Raw genomic sequence first — 26,799 nt, 5'->3', positions numbered from 1 at the left:
TATCAGTCATTAAGTCCTGCGATGTTCCAGGCAGGAGTTAAATTTAAGGGATGATTTGCAGTCTTTATCCTTCTCTGGCTGTGTCGGCTTGAACAAAAAGGTACAGACCCATAGTGTGGGCACATAGAGTGATGTAAAGATTAATCTACACACAAAAGAAACAATTAGGACCAACCTCTCAAAATTATTTGTTTCTGAGAGTCTCACCCACATCCAGCATGTCTCAGTATAAAGTGCATGTGGGTAAACTTCAGAAGTGGATGGAGGTTACGCAGGTGTTAATCCTAAAGCTGCCTTGATTTTAACACAGAAAGTGCCTGAGGTGGGTTGTAGAGCCCGTAGGAAGCTTTGCGGTACTTACTTTATACATACAGTACTCTGTGTTGTGAGTATTATTTTAGCACAGAATCACTGAATCGTAGGGGTTGGAAGGGACCTCCAGAGATTGAGTCCAACCCTCTGCCAAAGCAGGTTCCCTAGAACAGGTCACACAGGTTAGGATCCAGATGGGTCTTGAATATCTCCAGAGAAGGAGACTCCACAACCCCCCTGGGCAGCCTGTCACAGTGTATATAGGTTCTTCTGCATATTGGTACAGAACTTCCTGTGCTCCAACTTGAAGCCACTGCCCCTTGTCCTGTGTCCACAGACCACTGAGAAGAGGCTGGCAATTTCTCTCTGTCTCCCATTCTTAAGATATTTATAAATATTTATAAGATAAATAGTATAAATATAAATAGTATAATAGTATATGAATACTATTATAATAGTATTAAAGTGATACTTGTAGCTGCAGTCTCTTTACAGCTCAAGCATTAGTGTCCCAGTGACCGAGAACTTTCCTTGCTGGAGAGAAATGGGTGGTTGAGGTGTTGGTGCTGCCAGGTCCTGCAAAATAGGACATGACCACCTTAGCCCAGGAGAGAGGCAGAGGCTGGGCAGTAAGCCCAGACACAGAGGTTTACATCTCCAGCAGAACCTGGGCAAGGGGCAATGGCTGCAAGTTACAGCACAGGAAGTTCCACACCAACATGTGGAAGAATTTTTACACAGTGAGGGTGATGGAGCACTGGGACAGGCTGCCCAGGGAGGTGGTGGAGTCTCCATCTCCGGAGATATTCCAGACCCATCTGTATGCTGACCTGTGCAATACGTGCTAAGGAGCTGCTTTGGCAGGGGGGTGGGACCCAATGATCTCTTGAGGTCCCTTCCAACCCCTACAATTCTGTGATTCTGGGGGAGCATTTTCTTCGTGGCTGCCCCACGTTGGTGGCTCTGTGTGTGCAGTTACAGTCCTGGGTCAGTTCAGGCCGCTGGCCGCACCCCATGCCGAAGCTGCTGAATCCCTCTCAGTGTTTTGTTCGGGGTCTCTCAGCACCTCAAATGAGGGTCGAGGGTCCCATCGTGGTTGCTAGGAACACAAAAATTAAGTGCTGTAACATTCGCCATGTAATAAACAGCGTAAAACCTATTTTGGTCCATCCAAAAGCAACAACAAAAACCTTCAGAGTCTTTCCCCTACCCCAGCCTTCCTTGACCAGAAAACCCAGCCACAGAGCTATGCTGCAAGTGGATTTCCCCATGGCTGCCCATCCTGTTCAGGCTGCCCATCAGTGCCGTTCCCCAGTCCTGCAGGAGCCACGTTACATCCCGCCAGCCCCACGGTGCCGTGGCAGAGCCCAGCTGTGCCTGCAGCCCGCGATGCCTGTGCTGGCCAGCCCAGCTGGGGCTGCCGCGATGCTGCCAGCGCAGACGACGCCTCTAAGTTTACCCAGTAAACCTCAGAATGAAGGGGGGGGGGGGAAATTAAAAATATAAAATAAAATCAAATTGCAGCCCTCATTAGAATTTCTCAGTAGATTGCAGTAAGAATTAATTGAGTTGCCCCATCCTAGATGCAGGGACATCTCTGGCCGCAGCAGGGTGTCACACCAAAGCGGCTGCATTCGTTTTCAAATGGCTTTAGTTAGAGCGGTTTGAAAAGTGCATATAGACCAGCCTGTAAAGCCGTTGGGGAATTTATTTTTTCCTTTGGCAAATAATTCATGAACAGTTATAACTCGTTGACAAATCATTGTGCAAACAATGAAAAGAGTTTTTCAGGATGGTCATGAGCACACATCTGGTACGAATGTTCTCAGAAATACTTCTCCACGCTGGCACTCGCAGCCCTTTTGTCTATGGGAGGTTTTTTTCGAGGGAATAAAAAAAGCTCACCTGGATGTGTGTGAACACACAGGCATGTCAGCAGATCTTCCTCAGGGAAAAAAAAATAAATAAATAAAATAAGAAAAATAAAAATAATCACAGGTTTAGGGTTGGTTTTTTTTGGCTTTGTTCACCCGGCTCTGCTTTCATCCAGGAAGCTTTAAGAACCTAATTAATTATGAACTAATTAACTAAGCTTTGCAAAGTCATTGTGAGATCACTAGCATTAATATAAATATTTCACAGTGAATAAAACTGAGGCATGCAGATTACCTTGTGCGACTCGGGTACCAAAGCTCAGCAGCAGCCCCCGTAGCCCTTTCATTTCCACTCCCCTGCTCCACAACTATTTTCACTACACTTTCATGCTCTTTCCAAGCCTCACAACTATCTAGTAAGGGTTAAAAAAATTTTAAAATCCTATATGAAATCTGTGCAAATATGTGTTCTGCATAAATCTGGGCCACAAAATTAATATCCTTGTATACATTTTCCCCATCTGCTATATTGCTGACACATCCAGCTTGTGGCCCAGAATGTTTTAGGGAAGAAAGGGCCATCTCTGTGTTTAGTGCAATAGTTCAAGTGGAGTTATAGACTTACTGGTGCACTCAGGCTTTTCTGCTAAACATAGAAAACAGCTTGGGGTACTTAGGAACTTTTCTTTAAAAATGCCAAACTGCTGGCTCTTGGTGGGGGAAGGAGGGGTGCTAGTTTAGTTTAGGTTTGTTGGTTTGTTTGGGGGTGGGGGTTATACATATATATATATATATATACACACACGTATTCAAGGAATTAAATTGCACATTTAGAAGAAATAAGTTTCCCTTTGTATTCTTATTCATGTCAGCTATTGTTATATATATATGTGTGTGTATGTGTACACATAACACATAAATTTTCTATTTAACAAAAATGCATTCAGATAAGGCTAAGGCCATCTCCAACCTCCAAGCAGCGTAGGAGTAATTCAAGGGACTGTGACCTGGGAGAGGCAGCTCCTTTCTAGTTCATGACCGCAGACTCCCTTACCCCAGCTGCGTGCCTGTAATATATTTTCCAACATCAGGAGGTAAAGGAGGTGCTCGCTTGATGACAACATGCTGGAGAAATAACGTAGGAATGCTTTGTCCAGAAGCTTAGAGGCTTTACTGAGAGCTGTATCGCGTGTTAGGAGATTGTGTAGCCCGTCCGGTCTGAGGCTGCCGCGCCGCGTTCCCCTGGTGCACCAGCCTGCTGCCTTCTCTGAGCACAATCAGAGTGTGTTTTCCAGGAGGTTGGTTACATATCCTTGGGAGGAATGTTGGCATTTTTTTTTTTTTTATTCTTTAATTCATTCACCTTACTGGAGGGTTTTTTTTTTCTTAATTTTGCATTGTTTGGCAATAGATGCCCAATATACTGCACAATTTTTAATTTCCTGGAATTCCCTTTTCCCAATAAAAATAGAGAGAACAGTATTTCTCCTTTTTTATTATTTATTTTTTAATTTAAATGGCTTTTATTAACACTCTACTGGATGTTTGTGCCTAATTAGACCTTGGATACTGTGGCACGTCTATCTTGTGAGTTTATGGACAAAAAGCTGAGGTCTAGCTGAGCCGGCTCCAAGTCATAACTTCAGAAGAATCAGTGTGGCAGCTTTAAGTCACCAAAGGAGTCCTCCATGCATGGGGAATCTCCTGTGGCTTTAAGGTCATTTCTTACTTGTAGAGCCATGTAGTTTTACTGTGACTTCTGGGAACAGGCACAAGATCAGAAAAAATCTATGTACGTGTCCTATTTCTTGATCAGCTTGTGCACCATGAGCTATGTGGTATGTTCCTTGTCATAAATAATAATGCATCTACTTGCTTATAAAACGTTGTTCATTACATATCGCTCTTCCCTTTGTAAATACATTTACTGTACTGCTGATGTATTTTTGATGGAAACAGCAGGGTTAGCTGTATCACATGCAAAAAATCCCACGGCAGGCTCACCTGACTAAATCCTTTTTTGTTCTTGCTAATGGTGGTGCAATAATTAGACATAGCTAGAGAACCATGCAGCAGCGTGGAGGTGGAAATGAGCGGCGCTGTCAGAAAGACTAGATACTGTTAAAAAGAATAATTTATCAATAGAAATACAAATAATGTTTTGTGTTCAAGTACTGTTGGGGCTGGAGCTCTAGAAGTATAGGCAGAGGTAGATTTCAGTAAGAGCAAAGTGAGATAACACTTTGTTTTTCAGAATAGATGTGCTCAGGCGCATGGGAAGCCTCGTATTTTCTGTAACAGCCTGATCTTTAGTTCTGTTATAAGTCCAATAGCAACCAAAACAATTGAAAATAATGCTGTGGCAGTTACGTATATTCGGTGATTTAATTTTTTTATACGTATAAACAAATATAAACCCAATATTATCACAGTGTGGGTAGTGGGGTTGGCTTACGTTTCCTATTTTTAAGCTGTTTAGCTTTCATGCCCATCACATCAGAAAAACCAGAATTACCCTGAAAAATCCACCGTGCAACCAGGTGAGCGGCCGTATTTCACTCTACCGTAGCCACTTATCCAGGCATCTCTACTGATAGAGCAGCGCTCTCTTGCACCAGACAGGAACCTCAATATTTGTCTTCTCCACACATAAGGCCTCCCCACATAGAGGCAATGCATCATATATTTATTTTACTCCTCCGGGTTCTGCTGGTGACTCACGCCCGCCCGCCTGACGGTGCTTTTGCAGGCAGCAGGAGAATCGCTTTATCACTTTGCATAGTAACTCCCGTGTCCAGTAAAACACAGAAGGAATAAGATTCTCCTCCGTACCCATATGCCAGACAATAGGTTTATTGTTACTAAATCTTTCACTTCTTTGGTCTTTTTTTGGAGCAAGAGACATATTTGAGGGAAAGAGAAAGACTGATGAGCGCAGAGGAAAGTGAGGGAAAGAAGATGGGTGCAATGGGAGTTGGGAGGATTCGGGAGAGGTTTGTGCCAAGGCAATCAGAAGATTTGGGCACAAACAAGTGATTTGCCCACTTATGCATTTTGTGTCTTGTGTGATGGGTGTGTACAGGAATTGGTGGTGTATTTTTGCAGGGCTCTTTGCTAAGCAACACAGGGAGGGCTGGCAGAGCCCAGCCCCATGGTGGCCAGGAGATGATTCATTACAGCTCTTTAGTTGGTCAACATGATGAATGACCATGGCCCAGGACAAGAACTGCTTGCCTAGGGGCACATACATGCAAAGGGTAGAAAAACAGTGGTCTCAAACCACTCACACTGGCTACACTGCTCCTTTCAGCTGTGGTAGTACCTTCATGGCCATGCACATGTGCAGATTCCCGTTGTGTCCCCTTCACCTCTGATGTACCTTTTTCTTACAACCAGGGTGTCAAACTGCAATGCCAATAGACACCACCCTGGACAAGAGATATCTTCTAAGCACACACCAAAACACTTAGAGGGACCCGTCTCAGCCACACCATCATGCTCTAGGGAGCCAGGGAGGTCCCACAGTTCTCTGTCGTTTCTGGTCTTCCTGTTGATAGTAATTAGTCCATTTCTTTCCATGTGAGATGGAGATCTCTGAGTTGTCAGGCCCATTGATTGACAGGGAACCTTTACAGGGGTCTACCCTGCTCTTAAATTTCCCCTGCAGCTGTCCACAAGTTTGAAACTGGTAGATGCCATATTCTGGAAATAGTACCTTCACTTTCTGTTTCTCCCTTTGCCATGCCTTAATCAGAATTGAAAAAGATCTATAAAAAGCTTGGTTGCTGTTATTCCAGTTCTGCAGAAATGAGTGGAGGATGTGGTTTTCCACCTTTTTATACCTTTTTTTTTCCCCAGAGCCTAGGGCAAGGACTGCACAGCTCTGCTCCAAGTTCTCTTCCCTTTGGTTCAGTCCTGTTTCCAGCTGCTCAACCTATATCCCCTTTCAAATATAAAAAGTGTAATACAGGGAAACAATCGCTACTTCAAACAGTCTTAAGTTGCTTTTAGTTGCTTTAAAAGGAGAAGCATACGGAGCAGCTTATGGAGAACATTACCACTGTTCATGACTCTAGGTATACCTCCATCATTATTTCATCACTTGTCATGTATTCTTTGTGAAGATCTAGGAGGAAAACAGGCATTTTTTCCTCACTTCATCCTTCCCTGTGTCCTTTTTGTACGTCCCTTCCTCACACACTGCTTACAGAGGCGACGCCACAGAAATAGAGGCACCCCGTAACTGAGATTGCACTTCATGCATTGTTCCAAGGAGAAGAACGGAGCAAGCGCTTCCAATGAGGACACAATACCTCTTTTGCTCTCATTTATAGCCTGTGTGGTGCAAAAACAGGTTAGATAAGCATGCAGCAATGAGACTTTATTCTTTTTCTGCTCGTCCTTTACACTTGCGGCTTGTAATTGGAAAGGGGTGAAGATGATACACCAGAAATAGAGGATGAAAGCCAGGTGCACAAGTCCACGTGCCATCTCAAAGAGGGAGGGAGCTTAAGCTGCAGCCAACTGGGAAATTTAGGTGCACAAACTTAAAACTAATAGTAAACTATCCACACAGAATTTTTTGGCAAAGCCAAGACCCCCTCCATTTGTCCAGAATCGTATAGTGTGTGAATGGCTTTGCACGGGAAATGATTCTGAACTTTGCAAATAGCTTTTATTATAGCTCCTCTGTGACACTGCTAGAAAACAGATTAGATCATAGCTCATTTCTCTTTTATTATTCTGACAGTGATTTCATTTGTTCAGAACTTCCATTTTGCCTTTAATATCTCATATGCGGTCACATTTTGGGAGCTTTAGGATGTGTTGGTTCTGCATTCAGTGCTACATGTCTCTCACCTTAGCCAACTCATTACAGAGAAGCATCCTCCCTAAATAACAAATATTAACAAACATGTATGAACTTCAGATGATACAATTCCCATTTCATTTCCTGGGCTATATCACTGCCAGGGAAGGATCAAATAAGGAGCCTGCCTTATCCCTAAAATAAAGCATCTTAGCGTGGGAAAACTCCTTTGTTTTATACCTATAAGGGGAAAAATACATTAAACCCTGACCATGCAAAGAATACAGCTGAGTCTCCTCGGCTACAACTGCAAAAATAAAAGCATTTGATAGCCCAAAACAAGCACTTCAGCCAGCCATTCTCTTCTGTAATACATTACACGTCTGCCCTTTAAAGTCAATGGCATCAGAGCATTTGTACCACCCTGTTAACGTGCTCCCTAGACAAATGTGGCTGGCCCCAACTGAGTCCATTTTAAGTCTTGTTTGTTTTTTATCAGCAGCGTAAAGTCATTGTCCCACGGTGCTTTTCCTCCCACCTATGTGATGCTGCCAGAAAGGCCTGACCCAGGACTAGGTCCTTCCCACTGGTCTCCAAACATTACAGCGACCCTTTTGTACTATTGGTCGCCTGGAACAGACTTCAGCCTGCTCTAAAGTTATGTTGGGCAATCATCCAGCAGAAAGCTGTTCATTAGAAAAAGCTAAAGGTCATTTTTGCACATATAGTATCTTTCTAACCTAGTCCATGGACAGTAATTAATTATTTAAGCCTAAAAACCCCAGCTAAAACTGAATACAGTGTAAATAAATACCAATAACCTGCAACAAAAGCTCCAAAATATAGTTCAGGTCTAGCTAGGATCATTCTAGTTAACTAATTTTTGGAAGTAGCATCAAAGCAAAAATAAAGCTCTGTAATTTTATTTTATATGTGACATTTTTCTGTGTGTGTCTTGCGTCTGGATCCTTTACCTAGAAAAGCCAGCTGAGGGTTTGTTGGGTTTTTGGGTTTGTGGGGTTTTTTTTTTCCTTTGGATTGCAGAAAGATTTATTTCTGTGACTGCAGATATTTTAAAATATATTTTAAATGTTTTCTATTATTCTCTCCTTCTGCTCTCCACACATGTTAAAATCCGTTCATAGCAAGGGTCTGCAAAAGAAGCTGGAAACGGCAATGTCCTTTTTCCAGGGCTTGTTTTCTTTGTGAGCCTGCAAGTGCATCGCATTTGTGTGTGTGTCTGTTTGTGTGTGTGTGTGTGTGTACGTGCACAGGCTTAGTCCTCAGGTGGAACTGTGGTTCCTGTGCTTTCGTTCTCGAAGCTGTTATTCTGGAAGGGAATGGAGGCAGCTGTGTTTACAGCTCAAGTCTTGGCATACATTTACCAGAATCTATTATTCATATCGTTCAGTATCAGGGAGAGATCTCAGGCCACCTGTCTATCTGACAAATTCACCCTTTTGTGAGCTTTCTGTTCATAGCAAATTATGTTCACATTGATGAATTGAGTTTTTATGAGCATTGCTAACTAACATTCTCACAGAAGGCCAGGGGCAATAGACTGCAAGTGTTTCTGGTCCACAAGTAAATGCTAAAAAGAAAAAACTGCCAGTATTTAAAGACAATTTGCCATGGAGGGATAGTTAAAATATTTGGCAAAGCCTTGATATTTATAAATTCAAGAACGTCCATAAATTATTACAAATAGTATGCTTATAATAAATACAAAATAATAATAATTCTGTGCTGCCCCTTGTGACTGTGGAGGGCTCTTTAGTATTCTGTGTACTAACAGGTAGCCGGCGATCAAAGCTTTCACCAAATTCTTACCAGGGCTTAACACAAGGTAGGAACCATTTAGTTTTTGCAAAAAGGGAATCTTCCCTTGAAAACTGTGCTCCAAACTGTCCACTGGGACAAAGCTAAGTAAACACAAAAACGATGATTCACCTGGTCTTTTCAGCATGGAGCTGGTTTGTATCCAAGAGGAACCACCAGCCATGGGAGCATCTGTACCCTGTAGATCAAAAGATCCATAGTTATAGATCAAAATATTTCTGTAACAAGAGATATTTGTCAAGGTGTGCTGGGACAACACTCCCCATGCACGCCCATATTCCTCATGCCCCCTTTCCCAGCCCTTTGGAAGTGGAAAACAACATCAGCAAGGGAGCACAACCACCTCTGAGAGCAAAACCTAGCGAGCTAGCTTGCAAGCCCACAGATCCAGTCTCTAAGTAAAGAAATAAATGCTCAGCTACAGCAGGTAAACTTATTATTTACCAAAATGCGATGCATCTGGTGCCACTCAGTATGCCTCTGAGCACCTGAGACACTGAGTGAAGTGTCCCAGAAGCTCCTCATGTCTTGGCGCAATTGAAAGACAGCATGGGTACCACAGGGTAACTCTCTGGTGCAATTAACTGCCAGCATCCAAGTGACTGAATCCCACCACAACAACTGTAAGGATGCTCTCAGGAGCCCGCAAGAAGGGGATGGCAATACGTGACATCGCAGTGAGAGACCCAACACTAATAGCCGTATCATGAGATCGAATTTCCAAAGGGGAAAAATATAACAAAAGGAAAAAGAAAGAATGAAAACCAGGCTTTTCAAGGGGAAAAAAACCAGTTTCAAGGGGAAGGAATGATGTTTAATACTCATTCCTTAAGATACAGAGGGGTAAATCCAGTCAGACTGAAGAAGGCACCTGGCTGTGACCGCTGTTTCCATCAGGACACCCTTCACCCCTTCCCCAGGGGAGTGGTGCCGGAATGGGGACCCACGTCCCCATCGGGCTGCGGCATCCCTTCACACCCGCGGCGGTGCTGCCTCTCGCCCGCTCCGCTCCTCTAGCTGAAAGCGTGGCAGCCCTGCCTGTTGTTTTGATAGGTGCGAATGGAGCGGCTGCCCCTCGCGAGCTATATCTGCCGTTTCCAAATCTGTACCGCCGGAGAAACAGGTTGCGCAGCGTGGCCTGCTGATCTGTGCCTGCCTGGCCAGTAGCTTGGACATAAGGAGCACTGCTGTTACCGTCTTCCGAAGTTTCGAGTCGAGACAGAGGGTGATAAACGCGGTGGGTTGCTTTCAGTGTATCAGTCAAACCGCCAGTTTGGGAGACCTTTCCCGTTAGGAGCCTTTGGATTTTAATTTCACATGTGCCAATCAGGTTGTCAAGCGCTCTGGTAGACCACCATTTTGTCAACTGGGAGCGTGGCACCATGAGTTTAAGTATAGCTGAGAGCCTGCCCAAGCCGGTCAGTCCTTAATGGGAGAACATTGCCCTCCTTTTCCTACGTTAACCTGTGCATGCGCGAGGTATCTTCAGCGGTGTCAAACAAATTTGTAGAACTGGTGATTAGTTGCCCAAAGAGCATAATATATGCATTATTAATTATAGAAGGTAAGTTTGGCTAATTGTCATTTCTATACAGTAGCACTGCACGACGATACATTTTAACAATCTATAAATAATTGATAATTTTTTTTCTTTCATCTTCCTCCCTAGTTTGCATAAAACTAATGACTTGGTAAATGTTACTCACTTCAAAATATTCCACTGCTCCTATGAAAATTAAACTAACACTGTAACCTTAGCAAATAAGGAGATTTTTCTTCTTATTGTAGGTTTAAAAAAAAAAAAAAAAAGAGAGAGAGAGGAAATATAACACTTCCCTGCATCAAAAAATCTAAGTCTGTGAAATCCAAATGAAAATCATGCATAATATGGAAAAAGTGAGTAATAAAGGGACTACTAAAATAAACAGATTTGACTTTTAGAGGATCCAAAAAAATTCAGGAAAGTTGTGATTTTACTTTATTCTTTAAGTCTTTAGAATGGTCAGAAGCGGTATGTTTTAAGCTTTAAACAGGATAAGACTATGACACACACACAAAACGATAGATCAAGGAAGCCTTCAGTGTGAGGCGGTAGCATTTTCAATACTTATCAAATAACTGCATGCATAATCCCGTAAATCAGGTTAGCTGAAGACTCAAAAATTCTTCTTAAATGAGGTGTTTGGGTATAGTTTCTGGCTGCTTTGTTAACATGATTACAGTACCTTGCTGGTTCCTTGAAACGAAGGATTTGCCGCAGCAAAAGTACAGTCTTTTTCTGAGTTCCCTGTTCTTTCTACAAATTCACAATCTGTCAGTCTACAGCCTTATTGCACTGAGGCTCACTCTCTAATTTTCAGTGCAACCAAATACGGTCCCAGAGTTATTGATGACACTGTAATTTCACATTTATTTGGTGTGGACTGTGCTGTCTGGGGGGTTTAAAAAAAAAAAAAAAGACTAAAGAAAAAAAAAGAGCCACAAACTAAGTATTGCCTACAATATCAATATGTTGTCATTTAAACCTACATAGATACTTACATATGCTTCATTATAATAATAATAAAAAAAACAGGTTGTAAGGACTGCCTCTGTGACCTTTTTTCTCATTTTAACCCTACTGATATGTCACCCATGGCAACCTTAAACCGATTTTAATAGAGTCTATCCTATTATTCATTTAAATTGAGGTGCAAGAGCACTTAGACCAGAGAAATTTGCATTCAGCAAATGGGGATTTGATGAGCAAAAATGATAAGATATATGTTGTATAACATGCCCTATTTTGCCAGCAAATAAACAGCTCTTGAAATTGATAAACTTCAGAATATTTTATCTTCAAATGTTTATACATAAATGATTAAAATGCATTAGCAATTCTGCTTTTGAAAAAAAACATATTGGGAAAACAACACAGTTGTGTTGCTTAAATTTGTAATTAACAAATTTATTACTAATTCTGTTCAGTTCTTTAATATGCTGCATTCCTGAAGAAGAACATTAATACACAATGGCAGAAAGAAGCTAATTTTAAGACTTTGGAGAAATGAATGTCTTTTAATGCTGTGTGTTTCTCTTATCTACATGCCACATTATTGTAATAAGTACATTCAGGAATAATTTCTTTTCAAATATTTTTACAAATCTTGCTCTTATTTGCATGCAAGTAAGTTGTCAGCTTAAATCTTTGAAATGCAAAATATATCTCATTTCTATATTTCATCAAGGAGCCTTTCATGTTTAATAAATTACAACTTAGATCCTCCAAGACTTTGTTTTTCATTAACTAAAAGCAAAAGGATACATTTAAAATCTTAATCACAACCTGCAAGGGTATTTGCATGTTGCTGATATTTGTCTTGATGGGACTTTTAATATTTGCAAACTAATCAGGATAGCAAGGTTATAGCAATAATTTCTTCAGACAATGAAACTTTCTGTATTTTAGCTTTTATTAGCAGTATGTGCAACTTGGATAAAACTTTAAATGCCTCAGTCCGGATGCGATAGGAAAATGCACGGAGATCACTTCTGAGGAGGGAACGTGTGCAAGGAAGGGCAGCGTGTCTGAGCCCTCGTCAGCGACGCTCAGATGATTTTTACATCTGGATTAGAAGGGGAGAAATGATTACTGTTTGATCACGCGTTGGGCAGGATCGTTAGCAAGACAGAGCAAGTTAGGTAAAATCCCTCCACCCCTTGATACCGAATAAAGACTCGCATCCAGTAGGAATTGATGAGCATCTGTCTCCTGTATGACTTGACCCTCAGTTTAGCCCGGAGTTTTAATAAACATCCGAGTTCATCTCGCAGAAGGGTCTACTGCTGGTCTCTGTGTAATAAGGTGGGTCATCTCATCTTATCAGAGACAGAAATCCTGACAGCTGGCACTATTTCCTGATCCTGGTGGTCTCTGGGGACAACAGCAGTATGGTGTTACAGAAAAGGCAAACTTTTCCTGAACTTGCTGCTCCAAGACCCTCACTTAATCTTTTCTGTGGAGCTGAAGATCAAAAAAAAAAAAAAAAAAAAAAAAAAAACCTCCAAAAAAATTATTACAAAATCCCTGAAATGATTCAAAATGCACAACTAATATTGCACAGTTAAACTGATGCAGCGTGCATGTTGTTTTGCAAGCTAACAGGTTAAATATGGCTTTGCTTTAAGATTCCCATCAAATTTCGTTTTTAGAGAGAAATCTCTGAAAGCAGAAGGGGGTTGAGGGAGGGTGAGGTAAAAAGAAATAAATCATTGTAGTCTCAGGAACAGTAATCCTTGTTGAGGATTTTGGCTGATTGATATAAATAACATCGTCCCCGCCATCTGTCCGAAGAGGGACCTTTCCAGTTAGTGTTAAGCTGCAACGGCAGAATAATTAATGAATGGTGTCCTTTGTGCTGGTAATAAAGACAAGACAAATTATGTTATAATCCAACTGCTGCTCATTTGTCACAGCCAAATAAAATGTCAAATAAAAGTGAGGGGGGCACTGTGTTTGTTTAATGGACTGCAAGCTACCTGTTCGTATTGTTGACAGACAACTACAGTGGAAGTCGTGGATGTGGAAGGCAGCGAAACGCCGTGCGGCCAATTCGGCGGTTCTCTTTTTGCTGGGGAGGAAGGGGGGAGAGGAGGAGGAGGAGGAGGAGGAGGAGGAAAGGGAAGGGAAGGGGGGGGAAGAACGGTTCACCGGCTAGCATTAATGCAAGTTTTAATTATATAGCTATAATACCACTTTCCCCTCTGAGGAAGGTTGGGTTAGATTACACGGTGCAAAAGGAAATTGCAGAAAATAATAACTTCAAACCAGCCCTGATACTGCAAATTTGTAAGAATTCGGTAGCGTTCTCATCTCTCCCTGGTTTTGTGGTTTGTTGTTTTTTTTTTTTTTTCCAGGACAGACACATTCATCCAGTTGCTAGGAAAACCAAATAATGAAAACATAGCTGGGATTTAGCAAGTTCCACTGGGAATTACCTATGATAGAGGGCAGGGCTGCACTTCCTCAGAACATGCTCCTGCTGTAAAAATTCACAAACCTGGCATTCATACAGGCATCTGTCGCTTGCTCTAATGCCAGTTCATAGTATACATACAAACATCTGCTTCCATGCACAAAGGGATACAGAACGCTTGACAGGTCTGTGTTAGCAGGGTTCGCAATGCCAGTTCTTTATGCAAAAACCCTAATGCTTCCCGTCAAGCCATTAGAAGTGATACAATCAGCCCAGGCCCCATTAAGCCATCAGTGTCCACCTGTGATAAAGATGGCCATTTGTTTTCTTAAAGCCCACTTAATGTCTGCTTAACTCAATTTGTCAGGAAATGTAGAACAATTTCCTCACAGCCTGAAATTTGGTAGTGGTTCAAAGTCAAAAGGCCAGGTCTAGTCTTATTCAAATGATATAATGAACAGTCTTCAAATCTAAATCTCCCTTGGGGAGATGCTGTTTACTTTTTTTTTTTTTTTTAATGTTAGAAGGAAGAAAAAGAGGAGGAAAAAAAAAAAGGAAGAATAAAATGTATGCTTTTCTTTGATTACTAAAAATATTGAATCCTTTTAACCCCTTCGTATGGGTCATCTCAGAAATGAAGTTCCGAGCTTCCTCCTTTTCCTGGAGGTTAATACACTAAAGGTTAGACAGAGCATAGCAAAAAACACCAGCATGAATATTTGCAAAAATATTTACAGCATATTTTTAAAGTCTCTCTTTAAGCAAATCAATTTACAACACAACCACCAAAAATGTATCTCCAGGTTTTCTTAGTCTCTTATAGTACTGACAAAGGGCTCGATCCCAACTCTCAACAGCAGTGCCAAGGGTGCCACCAACAGCAGCAAAGTCAGGGGGCATTTGAGACCTTCAGTGGGAATTCTCCCCAGGTCAAATGGACAACAACTAAAGAAAATTGACAGGATACGGCCCAGATTTTGTAATTGTTCTGGGACAGTTGTTTGTTATTCATCATCCTAATTTTCACATCAAGTGAAATCTAAGACATGCTTTGCCACTGCATCCTGCCACAGGTTTTCGCTGTCCCAAATTGCTGTTCATCCCCAGGTCCTTACCTGACATCTCAGTTTGGAGAACATGGGTGAGGACCAGAGGGATGCCAGTCCTCCTCTCCAGCAGTGAGGGCAATAGGAAGCTGTGGAAGAGAGAGGCGCAGGGATTTCAGGAACTGGCAGTGATGCCTTGTCATGCTTCCACCACATTACACAACAAAAATAAGTAGTGATGGGCCACCGTTGTAGTAGGGTGTTAGTCCTCAGTCACCTTTCTGGACAAAAAAAAAAATAGGGGGAAAATCCCATATATAGAATAAGCAGGATTCCTGATTTCAAAAACATAGATAATCACAAACTAAATTAGAAATAGTGACATTAGGGATACCGATTCTGTATCCAAAGACAATTTTTGAAAGTGTGAGCAACTATTTGTGTTTCTCCAGAGAGGAGTGCAGGTCAAGCATCGCAGCACAGTCTCTCTGCTGGCTTTAACTGCTGTTGGGGAGGTGCATTACGGCCTCGAGTTGTGCATTTGCAGAGAAAATATCACACCGTCCAGATGCTCAAGTCTGCTCTTTCTGTGCAGAAAACCCCACGCAAGGCTGTAACAGTTGTATGAAATACCAGGAAAGAGCTCATATGTATTTTTTTTCTGAGGCTGGGTCTGAAGTTAGCAGTGGAGCACAATCATTTCATTTGGGATCAGCCTCTCCGTTTGCTATCAAAGTCCTAAGTCTAATTAACCCCCAAAGTTGACCGACAAAGATCATTCCTCTTTTATGCTGCCTAGCTGGTTGTGTACACGCTGGACGTGCAGTACCTAAGTAAGTAAGTCAGATGCTGCTTTGTTATAATTAGGGCAGCAAATTTTGTTTTCTGTTTGGTACTTGCTGTTACATATTGCATGTAATGTATGGCACTGTTAAGGGAAAAAAATTGGAGTCAAAGTGCCTGGAAAGTTAGGTCTGCTCTGTAGCACTGTGAGATTGTTGACATCTGCCGAGGTTGGAGAGCTCAGTAAGCAGGAAATGGGGTGTCACTCTGAGTGGTAGTTTACCATTATCCTGGCATCCTAATGAAGTGTCTGCAGTGCACAGAGCTTCTGGATGGCATCTTAACGCACGGCTAAGCAAAAGCACTTCTCTCCTTGTCACTGTCATCCATCTGCCTGCACCCTACTGTAGCCAATGGGATGGAACCATGCTACAATGTGCTATAAGCCATTTAGAGTTGCACATTGCATAATCAGTCCCATCAAATATGTAAAAAATGACTATTATTGGTTATTTCCCTCAAACTCTGGCACCTGGAGTTTGATACATTAAAGTTTAACTTTTGTAAGTGCTGTTTTTCCCCATTAATTCTACATATATTTTTGTTAAATGGGACTGAGTTGCAAACTCATTGTCTTGGGTCTTGCTAATGGATCGCAAAAGTTGTATGAATATTCATTGCAAACTCCACTTTATATCACATACATAGGATGAATTTATCAATTGCCCATATAGAGAGGTTTCACGCAATTCTCATTTTCTTTTGTAACATCTATTTCTCAGGCATGAATAAAAAGTAAAATCAATTCAGATCACAAATTGGTTATTTTCCTTATAGCAAACATTAGTTAGTTGGAATGCTTCTTATAGATTTTTTTTTTTAAACAAGAAAATATTTTACAGTATATCTGCTCTAGACGACTGCCGTAGTGTACTGCAAGTGATTAAAATTGGGACTTTTATGTTGCATACAGTAACATAAAAATATCCTGACATTAAAAGAGACACGAATAATTTATCTATAAATTTCTACATAAAAATCTCTGTATTTTAGCCAGCATGATGTCCAGAATGCAAAGCCTTACCAAACAAAAGCAGAGTTTTGGGCAGTTGACGTCTCTGGAAAAAAAAAAAATAAAGCCTCCAAAAAATTTAAAAAATCAAGCCAACAGAGCACTCTCTTTTAAGCAAGTTTTGCTTCCCTGATAACACCAAAGCTATCAAGGGCTGGGGTTAAGCATTGTGTGACAGGGCAAGCTTCTAGAATGGGCAAGAGCAAGATGAATTGGCTAAGTCGGGTGTTTATTTATACAAACAAGAGGGCAGAACATAATTTAGTTGCATCAGGAATTTTTCACAGACATTAAAACTATAGCAAACATAACAGCGGGGATGCTTGCACAGCAGCACAGTGGGGAAGCTCACAGAGCGTCTGCCCACACTACGGCTGGCTGTAGCCAGCGCCATAAGTCTCACAATTTCATTAGCACTCGAAAATCCACCTAACCCACTCAGTTCCGATTAAAAAGTAGAAATAAAAATAAACAACAAAAAAATTTACAAAAACCCCACGGAATAAACAAACCAAAAAAAGCCCCAGACAAGACCTGTCTTTCTCTCGGCGGCTGAATCAGTCGCGAATTGTTGGAAAAACTCTTGGCAGACAGATTTTGCTGTAGCAACAGTGTGTGACGTTTTAACCACAGCAGAAATCTTATCCAAAAAAACAACCCAACCCCACAAAACAAGGTGAGAAGAGCCATGTAAGAAATTCAGACAAAAACCCATACTTAAAAAAAAGAAACAACGAGAAGAAAACATAGATTAGGTGGCAGATCAATAGTTTGATATTTTATGCAGAATCATAAATCACTGAGGGTTTTTTTTCAGCAGTTCGGCTGTGAGGCTCGAGAGCATAAAAAGCAACCATGGCTTGTGATAAAATTAGGCATTAATGTGAGCCATAAATGCCATTTAACATTAAACATGCACAAGGCACTGAAATGCCTGGTAAAGGGAAATGGGTGCTATAGTAAAACTACACAAAGTGAGTCGGACATGAATAATGCAGCAGGTCTGAGGAGGGTCATGGGTCAGACTCCAGTACCTTACAAAATAATGAATGCATGTCAGGTTAGAGACATACATCCCTTCCTAGCAAACGTGAGTTATTGGAGATAAACCTTGGACTTCCTGTTCTGAAACAAAGTGGCTTGTTGTAAACATCTACGTCCATTTAAAATTAATGATTAAAAGAAAGATTTGGTGGGATTTGCTTAAGTATTCTTTATGGACACGAGTTCTAAAGGTTACTTTCTTCATTCATTTTTACCCAGCCACTGTTAATGTTACAGACACATCATGTTTTCCTCTGAGCTCAAATGTTTATCCAAAGCTCATTTACAAAAGAGCTTATATAATATTAAGTGGGGTGGGGTGGGTTTTTTTTTCAATGCATTCTTCATTTAAATATAAACAAGAGAGCATCTCCACAGTTTGGCTCCGTTAAAGGGAGCCAGCCTTATTTCAAAAGACAGTAACCCAAATTCTAAATATATGCTCTATGAAAATATTACACAGAAAACCATCTGCGATTCGCTTCGGAGTATCTTGATCTGCTGAAATTATCACCTACATCTTCCATATTTTGCCCAAAACATGCAAAAAAAGGATTAACCATCCTCTCATTCTTTAGTTGATGCATGTGATTATGATGACTCTTTTCCTTTCAGATGTCTTCACAGAGAAAAGAGAGTCTAACTTTCCAAACTGGGAATCTTTCCCCTGGATTCTCACTATTTTTCACAATTTAAAAAAAAAAAAAAAGTAAAATGAAAAATAATATTATTTCATTTATCAAAACTAGTCTGCTTCACTCACTAGACTTAGCTGGAGAATTTAACAACTGTTCAGAGTGTTTTCCTTCCTTTGCACCCTGTACTGTCAGGCTTCATAACAGAGTGCCAAGGGGGATACCGTCTCCTTCTCTATTTATACAAACATATATTTAAAGATTTTGTCCTTCCATTTGATCACAATAAAGAGAAAAACCTAAAAAACCCACCCCAAAAAAACCCGCCAAAACTTAATCTTCCTGTTTAGCGATCTGAAAGGGGAAAATTTCTAGTAAAGTGGAACTTGTAGCTTTACAGAAAGCAAGCAAATACATAGGTATTGCAAATGAAACATAAGATCTTGCATCTGATCTGTTAAATATTCCATCAACAAGGTCAAGAGTAAAGACAAGCCCAGCCACAAAAACTGAAGTGAGAGTAAGCTTTAATAAAAAAAATGAACAGTTTATCCTCTTCAGCTTCTCGAGTGGAAAAACAAATTCTTTTATACTGGAGAAAAATCAAGCGTGTATATAGCATTTACAAAAAACACCAGTATCAACCATTTTAATGAAAGAGTACCCAATATTTTCATGGAACTATAAAAGGGAGCGAGACTAAGTGTTATGGCAAAAAGCCTGGGCTCAGCAGCTTTGTGTGGGAAATGGTGAAATGTGACTGTGATTTATAATGAGAAAAGGTATCTACAACATACAATTTTCTACCTAGCTGCAAATAATAATTCATAGTGATGTCCCTTCCAGATAAAATACCTTTGCAATGTAGGACTCATGTGGTAAAATGATCATGATAAATGTCAGACCAGTGCAGGTAACGGCTTTACAAACCATTAAGATTAGCTGGCTCTTTTTTTTTTGATGATAACAGTAACCATGCTGTGACTCTATGTGGTAATAATATCTCAGTACTGATAAATGCCAGAGCCAGGCAGAGGTGTTTATCATTCCCAGTTCAGAAATGCTGACTAAAGTTACCACATGTTGCCTGTTGGGGTTTTTTTCTTGTTTTACAACAGACTAACAATTAAAAAAAACCCCAGACTGATTCACAAAATAATTTTACGCAAAATTTCTGTGGGTTTTCTGCTTTAGTGCCTACCTGACTATCTTTTTTCCTGTATACCAGCACTGATGACTTTGATACACTAAGCCCTAAACCAAAGCTTTCTACCATTGCCATTCTCTCAATAAATAATTTATTTCTAAATTAATACTGCTCTTTGTATTTTATTTCTTCTACAAATACACCTTTTGAGGAAGAGCAGCCTCTGTAAGGTAGCTGTTTCTGTAGGGAAGGTGATTACCAAGCTGGTATCTGCATTAATCAACACAGAGTAGCCACTCTATCTGCAAGAGAGCGTGATAAAGTTTTACTGTACCAAATTTCCTTGCAAGTAGTCAGCAGTGAACAGTGAGCCTTTCCTCACACTGAGTCTTTCCCTATCTCAATGTTTCAGTTCTGCTCAAGTCCCTTGAATTCGTGGGAGAAAACAGAATTTAAAAAATAAACTAGTTGAGAAGCTTTGTTTCAGAAGTTGCAGTACATCCAGGGCAACCCCAATCTAAATATAACTTCTCTAGCACGTCCACAGCATGTTCACACACCGAGCAGCGCAAATAAAAGGTCCACAGAATTTGTATCTCCCCTTCCTACAACAAATTCACTTCTGCAAATTTCATGCATTTTCATCTGCTGCTTTTAGTCAAATTTCCACAGGACACATTGTCCACGGGACAAAAGCTAACAGTACTGATGGCTTGCAGCAGAAAACATCAAGGGCTGACTGGGTTGCAAGACTGGAGGAGTTTGTGCTCTCAGAAGGGAAGAATAAAATAAACAGGAAGTGTACTCCTCATTTGTGTGTAATTTCATTATCACTGCTGTCACCTGCATGACTTCCTATTGAACAAATCCATCGGGAAGTTACTGGAAAATAGTATCTATGCATTGGCTGCTTTGAGCTCTTGCCTGTCATGTTCAACCTGTAAACAACATAAGTACATACATCTATGTGTGTAGGAAGTACTAATCTCAACCCGAATTAGGAATATGAAGAAGGAATGTTATCCTAGTAATTTTAAATTTAAATTCAATTTGCTTGCAGGAAATTTTTCGCTTGAAACTTTTTTTTGGGTGAAATCTTTGAATCAAGGCACTAATCACCATGTATGCTTACACAGCACCTACTGCAACTGGGATTCAGTCCTGATTGAGATCTCTGGGTGCTAGGGTAATATGAATATTAAAAAGGAATGTATACGAAGAATGATAGGTGATAATTAAATCATAGATGATAAGATCAGAGAAGTATTCTCAGGTTATCTAGGGCATGTAACATGCAAGATGTTTTCCCTACGTCAGACACCTTATCTAATCTGTTCCTAAGCGAAAGCACAGTTGTACATGACTTTGCTTTAGTTGCAACATCTTCTACAAATCGATGAAAATATCAGTCAAACATTTCCCATGAAACTATGAATCATATATCATCAACAGGAAGGTATATCTTAACAAGAAGGACAGCAACCTTCTTATCACCTCAAAAGAGAGATTAAAGCTCTTAGCACTGCATTCTTTGTTACTAATTGCAAGTTTGAAAAGCAAATTGTTTCCTACAGAAATTGCAGCTCTGAGATGCTGCAGGTATTAGAAAACAGCTACACTGGGATAGTTTCTCAAAATAATTGATCACGAGATTGATTAAATAAGAAAAAGAAAAGGCAAATTATTTTATCTCTTCACACATGGTAGGGTGTAGTGTTAAGGATAGAGATTCATAAATATAGCGAATTAAGTTATGATGAGAAAAAAAGGACAACAAGGACTACCTGGGAAGTGCATCCATCTGAGAAGCTGCACCATTGGACAAATGAAATTCCAAAGTGGCATTCCACTTAACGTGTGGGTCCCTTAATACATGGAGGTATTTTAGCTTAGAATAACAATCTAGTAAAATAACATAAAGTGTAAGAATATAATTCTGTGAACCAGAAAATGCATCTTCAAGATAGAATTTTAAATTCTTGTAAGTTACCTATTGTAAATTATCAATTAAGATGACAGAAGTCATGATATATGCTAGTATTAACCATATATTAATGATGGCTTTTCTCGTTAAGGTACAAGATACAATACTAGGAAATGCGATGTCCTAATATCTCACTCAAGTGGTTATCCTCTCTTTTTGTTTTTTCTTCTCCCCTTAGAAATCCAGGACAACGCCACTCGAATAAAATCCATAAGGAGCCTGGTAAAAAAGCTCCCTAGACCGAACTACGACACAATGAAAATTCTCTTTGAACATCTAAAGAAGTAAGTAGAACTGCAGTACTAACAGATCGATCATTTTAAAGGGAATCAGTGTGTGGTGTCCAAATCCTATTGGAAATGTCACCCAAAACACTGCCGATAATTACGTTCTTTGGCAAAACAAAGCATGATTTATGGTTTCTATGTATATCCTATTCCTGCTCAAGAAATCAGTATGTCTAAGCAAAAGCATGAATGATTCCTTTACAAGAAAAAAAACAACCAAAGAGTTTTGTTTACCTTGATGCAGTCAGACAGACAAGGACTACTATGCTTCAGCTACGTTGAAATGCACCACGTTCCAGTTTGGTTTGACTTTCTCCAACAATAGGCCTGGATTTTCACCATCTAGATTCTTGCCATTCAAAATCCTTTACTGAGATGGAAGGGTAGAAATATATAAGGATAGAAATATATAAGGGTAGAAATATCCTCGCCCAAGAAAATACATTGCAAGCTCTTGGGCCTCAGGAGAAAGCTTGTGACAACACAGGATGTCTAAAAAAATGCTGAGGAGTGATTTGGAAGTGCATCTTTCCTCTTCTAGTGTTGCTGAGACACAATAGAGAAGGAAAAATGACGCTGTGATACTCCACTTATCTGGTTTCTGCACTCATTGAACTCTGTTTTCAAGAGATGTCTACCCAGGATATCATGCTCACCTTGGGTTTTCTTCTTGTGTTTCTTGGTGTTAACAGTAAAAAATGTACGTAGATTACATGCACTTGCAGAATGACTGGGTAGAAGTGACAGACCTAAATTTAGGGGTACACAGAAGGCAGGATCCTCTTCCTCCCTTCATGGCTGTCCTGCTGTTGGGATTAACCAGTGCCATTTTGCATAGTGAATTCTCACCCAAACTAGCACTAAAACTGAAGTGACTAAGTAGTATGTAGGGCTCCATGGAAGCCCTGGGCACAGAGAAGTATTTCATCCCAGGAATGATATAATGACTCCAGTGAGTGAGTAATAAAGTCTCCAAGTAGAAGACTAGTCTGAGCTGCTAATGAATGATGCCTTTATACTGATCATTTGTGCTACATTCTCCTGGCATATACGTATAAGAGATGAAGATCCTTTATCTTGTTTTGCAGCTTCCAGCTGAAACTGCAAAGTGAAGTCCATATAGTCGTGGGAATGTCCCTATTTCATTAAGCGTAGAAGGATTTTAAACAGTCCATAAAATGACTGAGTCTGGCCTTGCAGAAAACCACTTTTCTATGTATTCCTCAGATGTACCGTGTGCTCACATTCTCTCCTTCAGCGGGTTATCTAGAGAAGGATGATAATTTATTACTGTCAGTGGAAGAATAATAACGGAAATTATTTCCTGGGAAGAACCTGAGTGCAAGAAGTGGGTAGACGCTGTCAGCACAGATATGCCACACACAAAATTTACTGTACCATATGTGGCATTGATCCTAACCTGAAGAAAGTTTTGTTACCATGTCTTAGGGGAGAGATATCAGGTATACACAATAAGTCTTTGATCTTACAGTTAAATCACTTGATTGAGACTCGGGAGACGTGGGTTCAGTTCTTGGCTTTGACCGGATGTTCTGGGTGACCTTGGGTAAATCACTTAATCTCCCTGTGCCTTGGTTCCTTGTTTACAAAATGATGATAATGCTGCCTTTGTCTGCCTTGGCTTTTTAGAGCATAATCTGTTTGGGACAGCAATTGTTTCCTGCTGTGTATGTGTAGAATAACTGGCAAAACTGGACCAAGACTGGTGGGTTTTGGGGAAAAGAAAATAAAAGGGGAAAAAAAAAACCCCAAACCCCACACTAAAATACAGTCATTAAAATACCAATACCTCATAATGCATATGTACGTAATACCAGGCTTGACTACAACTCTATAGATATGTAAGTATCTTACCTTGGTGTCAGACAGCATGGTGAAGCTTGAGGTAATCTGATTCAAAGGCACAGCGTGAGAGAAGGCAGGATGATGTGATATTCGAGTCATCTGGGAGCCTGAGAATTACAGGAGCAATCGCTTGAGTCTCTGTGAAGAAGGTCAGCCTTCTCTACCACACAAACACATCTTCAGGGAAGGCTATGGCTATTCTCTAAGCTTTGCTCCACTGATACGGAAGGAGTAGAACAGCTATGGAAAACACCAAAAACCAGATAAAAACTGATATGTTCTCTTGAACTTGTCAATGCGAGACACTGAGGGCAGTCTGAGTGGCTCGTGGCTCCATAAATAAGAATAAAGAAGCTTACATCCATTACTAGTAATGGCAAGATGTTTATATTATGCAAATACAGGCAACTTATGTTTGTTTAAATTAACCTAGGAGAAAAGGCTAGTTTGCAGAGGTTACAAAATACAGAATTACAAGATATAGAATTATTTCACTTTTCGGTATGCTCTTCAGAAAAGGGATGCCAATATGCACACTATGCCTACCTCACCAGTGACTTGCACCTTGTCCCATCCCTTTCAATTACTGGGGTCACTCAGTGGCAATCACAGGAGGTTCAAAAGTTTCAGATTAGTTTGGGGGGGGAAGGAAGTAAACTGGTTTGATTTGAGGCGTATTACTGCAATGTCTGTATCTGCTGGGGAAGATGATGGCTGCTCTTGCCTGGTGTTGAACTGAACTTTGAAGGGATTCTATGGGAGAAGGTGAAGGACCATAGTTACGCTGTCTTCTGCAGCATTCCTCCCTTTCCCCTGCCCCTTCCTTTCCTGTGACTTCCGTACAGCATGTAGAGCGTATGTCTCACTGACACACAGGAGCTCAGCACGAGAACCCAACCTTTGCCCGGAAGGCCACACTTACCCTAAATCACTGCCAGCAGCGAGGCTGCACTGTGGTTTCACTCGGCGGCGATGCAGTCCACAGGAATAGGTCCAGATCAAGCACAAACAACAATTGAAACGCACTTCAGAAGGGTCCTCCTTCAGAAAGGCAGACAAAGCAGCTGATGAGAGAGTCTGCGAGAAAGGCCTAGCAGCAGGGATTAACACCAGTGCCATCTATCTTTCTTAAACCAAGCCCTCTGAAGTTGCAAGAAGTCACAGGGCAGTGTATGAAGCCCACAGGAGGGGGATTAAAAGCAAAGCTCAGGGTTACAGTACCTGTTCTTTTAAGTTTTTTGTATTTGATGGGGGGGAGATCAACCCACCCATGTCCCCTGTTCATCTTTGCCTGAATTTCATTCTATTCATAAACAGAAGAGACAAAATATGGGCCTGAACAGACATACCATGTAGCTCTTGTCAGTCTAATACCATAAGAAATAGTTTTATTTGAACTCATACTGAAAATAACTGAGGACAACTATTAGCTTATTCATACTTCTTCCTGCAGAGCTAACCACAGCCATACACTTTATGCCTGAAAGAAACAATAGAACCCAACCTGAGTAGGGATTTTCCCAAATAAAGGGACATAGAAAACAGCCTGTTCTACCTGAACATGTTTGAACTATATTAACCTGCTATATATAGTTCATGCCCCATACATTTGTGAAAACAACATCCCACTTCCTCAGGGCTCCACTCTTTCCTGTTGCTTATCTACAAGTGAATTTTACTCCCAGAGTGAGCTAATCGCAGGTACCAGATAAAATTGATATACATTTCCTGTCCTACTTTGCAGGCATGTGCAGGACATCAAATGATGCAGAAACCTTGCACTGGCTCTCCACGCAAATGCGAACAGAGCGCAGCCAATCCCTTCCTAATAAATCATTATTTGTACCCAGTAATTCACTCAAAAAACTGTAATTCAAGTGAGGCAGAAGGAGCATTTCACTATTTAAGGACCCTACTGTATTTTAAGATCGGTAACATAACCTTCTTTCACAGCAGCATCTGTCAGCTAGCTCTTACACACCCATTGAGAAACTGAGGCACGAAAAGTTTAAATGGCTTAAAAACTCAGCCTTGGCCATCAATGCCATCTAAAAACCTGGAGGGGTGTGGTTTTGTGGGGGGTTTTTTTGCACAGAAGCTTTTGCAGCAACTGGAAAATACTCTTTCTTCCCTAATGCAAAATGCAGCAGGGGAGAGGAGCACCCTGGCTGGGTCCTCTGCCGAGGGCGGACGCAGCTCTGCTCCAGAAGCTGTGTGCCTGCATTATACAGCGCTGTGCCTGAGCTAATAAGCTGTGCTTATTAATGTTAAATTAATGAATCTCAGCCTGCTCTGCTTATTAGGTTGAGCTCCGTGCCACCGCAAGGCAGCTCTGCGACTCCCAGACCCGAGCTGTCTCACGTCTGACCAGGCTGGAGCACAGGGCAGCCAAGCTTGAGTCCGTCTTTGCCCATCCATGTAGACACCCCTGCAAAGGGATCTATTGCAGACCAACCCCCCTCTCCTTACTTACTGTTTTCCTGCACAAAAGCAGGATAATACGTGTTATTTACAAAAGTATAAAATGGATGTTGAAATAATTAAATGGGAAGACAGGGGCCAGCCTGACGCTACCATCCCTCTCCCTTACGTGGGAAGCGCTGAACCCAGATGCCCAACTGTGGAAGATATCCTTCCAGCAGCAGCATCTGCCTCCTTGGCAGGCACTTCAGGCAGGTTGTCTGGGGAGCTCTGCAGTTGCCTCTTGGTTTATCACGTGGATCTGTTACTGTGGCCTATCTGGCTGCCTTGCCCAGGCAGAAGCCAATTCCTTCTGATTCACCTTTGAATCTAAGTAACTCCATTTATTTTTTTTTTAATTCCATTTTTTTTCCATACTGTACACAGCACAGCAAGACATTTTCAGATGCCATCCTGCTCTTTCAGCGAGTGATGATTTTCTTTCTGACTGCCTTCCCCCATGCCCAAATTCTTCATCCTTTTGAGTAATCGTTTGCATCGATACCACTGAAAATAAGCTCATCAAAAGTAGAACTTTTTGCCTAACACAAATCCACTAATATTAATATATTATCTAAAAAAAGTCCTGAGTACTGCAAGATTCATGCTTTAGTTGTTTTGGAAAATAACCTTCCCCACGTCCATAGCTCTCTAAGAGCAAAGCGGCTGACCTTGACAAACACAA

At 40.9% G+C, this 26,799-nt stretch overlaps 1 protein-coding gene across 1 annotated transcript in view; it reads left to right on the top strand.

Moving 5' to 3' along the window:
- ARHGAP15 (Rho GTPase activating protein 15) overlaps nucleotides 1-26,799 on the top strand; it is a gene marked incomplete at its 3' end in the record, with an annotated part of 314,335 nt that overhangs the window by 268,767 nt on the left and 18,769 nt on the right. The window contains exon 12 of the mRNA XM_084264739.1: nucleotides 21,680-21,785. Coding sequence (XP_084120865.1) covers nucleotides 21,680-21,785 — 106 coding nt within the window. The remainder of the gene's footprint in view (nucleotides 1-21,679; nucleotides 21,786-26,799) is intronic.

Source organism: Gallinula chloropus (genome assembly GCF_964237585.1).
Source record: "Gallinula chloropus genome assembly, chromosome: 5".
In the NCBI taxonomy this organism is placed as follows: domain Eukaryota; kingdom Metazoa; phylum Chordata; class Aves; order Gruiformes; family Rallidae; genus Gallinula; species Gallinula chloropus.
Note: the sequence above shows the minus strand (reverse complement) of the source record. Positions and strands in the feature narration are given on the sequence as shown.